The 7,500-nt window shown below is 30.3% G+C and overlaps 1 protein-coding gene across 3 annotated transcripts in view; it reads right to left on the bottom strand.

Annotated features, from left to right (window-relative positions):
• The window catches only part of LOC122245797 (uncharacterized), a 27,664-nt gene that overhangs the window by 8,276 nt on the left and 11,888 nt on the right, over window positions 1–7,500 (bottom strand). For 2 of the 3 annotated variants that reach the window (XM_043004017.2, XM_043003834.2), the window contains exons 6-10: window positions 7,362–7,497; window positions 6,786–6,904; window positions 4,295–4,420; window positions 1,976–2,207; window positions 1,430–1,578 (exon numbers count right to left, since the gene is read on the bottom strand). In XM_043004017.2, coding sequence (XP_042859951.2) covers window positions 1,430–1,578; window positions 1,976–2,207; window positions 4,295–4,420; window positions 6,786–6,904; window positions 7,362–7,497 — 762 coding nt within the window. The remainder of the gene's footprint in view (window positions 1–1,429; window positions 1,579–1,975; window positions 2,208–4,294; window positions 4,421–6,785; window positions 6,905–7,361; window positions 7,498–7,500) is intronic. The other variant, XM_043003922.2, reaches the window with a different exon arrangement.

Consider the following 7,500-nt stretch of genomic DNA (forward strand, 5'->3'; position numbering starts at 1 on the left):
CATGAACTCTCCCTCAAAGTGTATGGTTTACATTGTTACGTATGCATACAATCAAAGGAGTTCCATTTGAATAGACAAATTTTTAATCCCTTGTGAAAATAATGTATACAAATACAAAAACCTCCAAATATCACCCCATTGAAGCGGGCGGGTGAAAAGTGCTTGGAGAGGCGCAGCAGAACATTGTGCTGGGAGAGATCTCGCTCTTAGTCACTGTGCGCACTTGTTATCTAGCCAGTGGGAGCGGTATTATGCAAACATAAGCCAAGGCCTGAATGGATTAAATGATAAGGTTTCAACTCAGGAATACACTTCCTTGATGAAAGAGCCATGCTGATTTTAGGGGGGTTATGAGCTTTTTTCAGCAGAAAGAATATTTGCTCTGATCCCATGTTTACTATATGAGAATAATTAGGGATGCCAGATCACGCTGTGACATAAAATTATAAAATGTTGCCAATATCAAACTGCAAAAATTCTTTTGGAAGCAGTAACTTCTCCACTCTATCGCAGATATGAAATAAAAGTTTTAAAGCCAAAGATACTTTTCATCATCATTTCTAATAAGTCTACAGAAAATAAAAGTTCTTCAACATACCAAAATATATTTACCAGACTGTACAAGGAAAAATAATACAGATAACCAACAATACTTTCACTACAGGGCATTGTAACATCAATCTGTATAGAATCCTAGATCTACTTCAAGAAAAAAAAGTGTGAAAAAAAGAACATCTTTATAAGCTCTTACAAAACTCATCTTGATTCATACAGATCAGAAACTTCTCAATCTTGCCAGGCTTTAGGAGGTCCCTCAGTACATAGAGAGATAGGTCCAAACTAATTTTCATAAACATTCAATCTGGATTTCACTGATTACTACGAACACTAAAAGTTTGTCATTTCAATAATAAATGTTATACAGGAAATATGACACACTATCCCTCACACAAGATCTTTAAAATTAAATTGAGGCAGATTATCATTACAAAAACAAATAGAAGCTTCTTTTGCTAATACATTCAGTTTTGGACAATTTTTATGTAAAAAAAAAGAAAAAGAAAAAAAAAAGGAGAAAAAAAGGGGGGGATATATATTTGGAATCATAATGGTGAATTTTCTTAAATCTTATTTGCAACCTCCTCTTCTATAACACAAGCCATAAAAAACATCTTAGCAAGTGTGTCAGCTTCTGTCCGATATCATCTGAACACAGAATATATCTGCTATGTGACTGCACAGAAAAGGATGGACATTAAATTACAAGGATACTGTTATGTGTGATAACACTATGCTAAAGCATTTCTAATAGTATCAGAATTTCGAAGCGACTTCATGTTTCTGACAGTAATTTATAAACTGAAAAAAAATATCCTGCAAGAAATGTGCAACATGATTAGTCTGTCTCAATGCTCTTCTATGGCCATACCTTATTATCCTCCTCTTCTTCCTCTTCCTCATTGTCATTATCATCATCATCTTTATGCTGATCATTTTGTGTTTGTCTTCTGCTTAGAGATGAATCTAATCTTTGTCTTGTCGAAATGTTGAAACTATCATGTCCATTCATACTCGCTTCTGTGGAAAATAACATTGTCATTAATTATTATCTAACCTGAAAGACCTACTTTTCTTTTTCATCATATAAAATTAATGATACAAAATCATAACATCAGAATTATTTTGTAATTTCCTGTAAAGGAAGGGCCTCTTCCATTTGAAACACCACTAAACTACAAAACACACACACACAAATGCACGCACGTGCGCGCGCGCGCACACACACACACACACACACACACTTTGTAATTTCCTGTAAAGGAAGGGCCTCTTATATTGGAAACACCACTAAACTATAAAACACACACACACAAACACACACACGCATGCATGCACACTTTCACACACACACACACACACACACACACAAATATATAAAATAAGCAGGCATGCACTCAAATTAGATCAAGATTACCTGAATCATTGTCATCAGATTGTGAGGTAACAACTGACAGAGATGACTGGGTTGTTGTTGTTTCAGTGTCATCGTCATCATGCCCTGAAGTCTGAGGTTCATTATCAATATCATCAGAAAGATCAGTGTTTGAAGTCCAACCTTCTACTTCACGCTGGACAAGGGAGTCAAAGAAAGCCATCATACGGGGATCCTCATCAGTGCACCCATGGCTGTAGTCGTGATTAACATCCTGGAATGGAATGGTGTAGGGATTCAAATACAATGTTCTAAACTCTACAACCAAAACCAATTCATCCTATGAAAATGATTTATTTTTCATGTTTATTTTGTGGCAACAATTCTTAATCAAAAGGTAAAAAGTAATTACTGTAATATAGGATCAAAAATAGGAAATATGAGATTCAGATATATAATATAATAGGTACTGCAACATCATTAGATCTCCTTAGGGGATTTAATTGCTATATATCTAATATTGCAAAAATCCTTCATTTCCTGTTATCTGTAACCCTACAGTAACAGATTTCTTCTCTGTCATCTGTAAGCACAATAATATGAATAAAAATGGCATTAAAAGTCTTAATTGTAAGTAGGGAAAGACAATGAAGAAACACAACTATGATTGAATCCCAGTCAATATACTACTGGAAAGATAAATTTTCCTCTGCTGAGAATGACTTATTCAGACGGTCTATCTTTAAAATATAAAATATCAATTATTTTTGCAATCACCTTCTTTCCTAATTCTGAACATGGAATGCAACTTAATTTTGGGCACTCTATCAATTTTCATTAAAATTGTAAAAAATTAGTTTGCCTTTACTGTAACATAATATCTTCCAATGATATTGTTTTGCCCTACATGCGGTTCCTCTATCTTTAGCAAGCATATGAACAGCATTTTGTCTCTAAACTGTAATTATTTTTATATATATTGATATGAGGATCTTTTTATCCCTATATTACTACTCTGCAGTAAAAAATGACATAGAATATCTGATTTCATGTACAGAGGACATGATGAAATAATGAATGGGTGGATCTGGAAAAAATAATACTTCAGCTGATTGTCATAAATTTAGAGAAACTACTCTGAATGCTAAAGGAGACCCATTCAGGTATCTCCTAAAATTTTAGGTGTGTGATAACATTCAAGTATGTCATATCATGAGCTCTCCCTTAGACTGTATATTTTACATCATTACGTATTTATTCTCATGGTAGATCCATTTATTTTTCTTCATTTGTGAAAATAAAGCAAGCAAATACAAAAACCTATTATTACTCCGTTGAATCATGCAAGTGAAAAGCGCTGTGAGAGGTGCAGTGCAGCATTGCGCCTGGAGATATCTCATGCTGAGTCACTATACATGTTTGTTATCTAACTGGTGGGGTGGCATTAGGCAAAAATAGGCCCTAGCATGAATGTATTAATTATTGACTTTGCACTGGTGAAACAAAAAGAAAGAAAGCAAGAAAGAAAGAAAGAAAAAAAAATCTGGCAAGCCAAAAACTGATTGGACTATTCCTTAAGTCTGATGCCAAAGTTGCATCAATTAACCCACTCACGCCGGATGACGTGCTGATACGTTTCGTGGTTTTCGCGTCCGACGCCGCTGACGAGATATCTGGCCAAGGCCGGCGCTCGGGGTGGGCGAGCGGGCAGCCCAGGCTCGCGGCCCGTGCGCCCGAGAATCTCGAAGCGTTCGGATGATGCATTCGAAAACCTCGGTATAGCGACCGTGCAAAGCCGGAATGGCCCCGGCGTGAATGGGTTAAGTAGACTCCTTTGTACTCCCTGAGAGTGACTGGGATTTGAGTAGTTTTCTAGATGGATTTTTCAATAATTTTTGTCTTCCATGGTTTTTGATTTGGTTGTACAACCACAATCAACTTACTTGATATCTCCAATTAGGTTATCATACCTGATTGTTATAGCATTCTACCAAGATCTCTTGGAAAGAAAAGAAATAAAAAATAATAATCTGATATATACCTCATAATTCTGCAATTATCTATTATTTTGCACTACCAAAATGAGTCAGAAAAAGAAGCCAACACAAATAACAACAAAACCAACAGGAACAAAAAATAAACAAACAAAAATAAACATTTGAGCCCTTTTCCAAGATAGAGAATAAATACTATGTAGATGTTGTCCCTATAAAGTCCATAATAAAATAAAAGCACCAAATCTCTTCATGATTATCATTCAAAATGCAAAAAATCTGAAGCAAATGGGAAGAAATAATAGAAGCAAATTAAGTGTAGGAACCAAAGCAAGACTATGACCACAAAAACCACCACTTTACTTACCTGACCACTTTCCATAACCAGCCCAATGTACTCCTCGTGGGTATAAACCCTTCTGGTCATGAAGCTTCCTGATGCTTTTGTTTTCAGGCTTCCTTTTGATCCTGGCAATGATAGTCCACTCCACAGCTGGGAGCAAGAATTAGAACCTTTTCTCCATCACAAGACAAAGGGAAGGGATATATGTATCATGCTATCATTCATTACTACTATTACTTTCTGGAATTCTTTTAACAGATATGTAAAGAATATTACAAAAAATAAAATCATTGAAGAATCAATTCTAAAAACATACTTCATTATAATCCACAACAGTCAAATATAAAAAACAAAACACACACACATACCAAGTATATATACAGGGTGACCTATGATTTATGTTAAATATCAACAGAAATCTTCTACTGATGTATGCATTCTTTATGTTACTATATGCATGAAGTGGATTTTAAAATGCACTAAGTATGTGCTGTGCAAGAAAGAATAAAGTATATATATATAATATATATATATATATATATATATATATATATATATATATATATATATATATATATATATATATAATACATATATATATATATATATATATATATATATATATATATATATATATATATATATATATATATATATATGTGTGTGTGTGTGTGTGTGTGTATGTGTATATAATATATTGTTTATATATATATATATATAATATATATATATATTATATATAAATATATATTTTGATAAGTATACCTTTATGATCGATATATATCCATCTATAGATATATAAAAATCTTTTTCTACTACATAATTCTTATAGAGATATATTATTTTAAATTATATTATATGAAGATTAATCGATATGATGTACATGTACTATATATTAAAATCATATATATACTATACATTTATAGAGATATATAGATATATATGAGCATAATATTTAATATATATATATATATATATATATATATATATATATATATATTAATATTTATATATATATAATATATATTTTTGCGTGCACATATTGCATTATATATATATATAAATATTATATATGTACTTTATATATTATATGTAACATATATATATATATATTAATAATATATATATTATTTATATATATATATTATATATATATTATATATAATATTATATATATATATATATATATATATAAGTATTTAATATATGTATATATATATATATCATATATATATATATAATATATATTTTGTATATATATATATATATATATATGTACATTATATATATATATATATATATATATGTATATATATATATATTATATATATATATATATATATGGGGCGCTGGGGGATATGTATATTATACCTATATATATATATAAGTAGATATATATATATATGTTATATATATATTATTATCTATATATATATATTATTATAGATATATATTTCCATATAATATAACTTTATACATTTGTGTATATATGTTAATATATATACTATAAGTTTTTATATTTATGATATATATATATATATATATATTTATATGTATATTATATATTAGTATGTGTGTATATATGTATATTATTATATATATATTATATATATATGTATATATATGTTATAGTTATGTATATATTATATATATATATATATATGTACATTTAGTTTATATATATATATATATATATATATATATAATATTATATTATATATATTAATATATATATATATATGTATATATATATTCTTTATATGTATATATATATATATATATATATATATATATATATATATATATATAATTTATATATCTTTATATATATATATATATATATATATATATTTATTTTTAATATATATATTTATATATATATATATATATATTTTACATATATATATACATTTATTTGTACATACATACATACATAGCGCATACTGTACCACACACATTAACCATACATTTATATATAGTGTGTGTGTTTGTGTGGGTGTCTGTGGGTGTTTGTGTTTGTGTTTGTGTTTGTGTCTGTGTCTGTGTCTGTGTCTGTGTCTGTGTGTGCCTGTCTGTGTAGCGTGTGTGCTGTCCATGTCTGTATGTGCCTGTTTGTGTCTGCGTGTATCTGTGTGTTTGTCTGTGTCTATCTGTATCTATGTATTTGTCTGTGTGTACCTGTCTGTGTATGTGTACCTGTTTGTGTCTGTGTGTGCCCGTCTGTATGTCTATCTGCATCTGTGTTTTTGTCTGTGTCTATCTGTGAATCTGTCTGTATCTGCCTGTGTATCTATATGTGTCTGCCTCTATGTCTGTCTGCATATGCCTGATTATCTGACTTTGTCTGCCTGTGTGTGTCTATGTCTGCCTGTATGTGTGTCTATGTGTGTGTGTGTGTGTGGGGGGGGGTTGTGTGCACAAAAATGTATCTGAGCATACATGAGAATCTTGAGTTACCATTTTTTTTTCAACTTTCAAATATATTCTGACTTTATTTAATGAACTGTTTCCATACCTTTACAATTTTCTCTACCCCTGAGGAAGCAATGATGAAGTTCTGTGGGTTAAAGCGTACTTGGTTTACTATCGAACGATGACCTTTTAAGACCATGTGAGCCTCTGATACAAAATGTTCTGTTTAAGAAGAAAAAATACAAATGTTAAAATAATAGTAGCATTTGAAATTGTATGGTGGAAAAAAATCAAATAATCCACACAGACTAATAATGCCTACATTGCCTATTATACTAAGATCAAGATCCTGTTTCATAACATCAAAAAATTCCAAGACACTGAAGTAGTCTAAAATTTAAATGAAAAGGCTTTAAAATATTAACAGAACTACATATATCAAACTATCCTTGACAAGTGACTTTAACTGGTCACAGGTACTTTCTCATATAGTCATATTTTGAATATGAATCAAGAATGAATCAATTTCCTCATTAGACAAAGTAACAACTCCATTAAATATGTTTCATATGATAAGACCTTAATAAGTTGCATATATTTCAAAATCATGGTGTACTGCTACAAAAATAAGTAAGATGTTATTAAATATAATGACTTCCAAAAAGCAGATATTTCTCACCTGAACTATTATTCTCAGGGATTTTCCACATGTACAGGTTGAAGTCATCTGATCCCGAGAGAACAAACTGATCATTGTCACCAGCAAAACAGCAACTTTTCATTGTGCATGAATTGTAATAGTGTTCTGCATCAAACTG

This window comes from Penaeus japonicus, unplaced genomic scaffold (assembly GCF_977035675.1).
Source record: "Penaeus japonicus unplaced genomic scaffold, GWHDUDI00000001_assembly GWHDUDI00000011, whole genome shotgun sequence".
NCBI classification, from domain to species: Eukaryota; Metazoa; Arthropoda; class Malacostraca; order Decapoda; family Penaeidae; genus Penaeus; species Penaeus japonicus.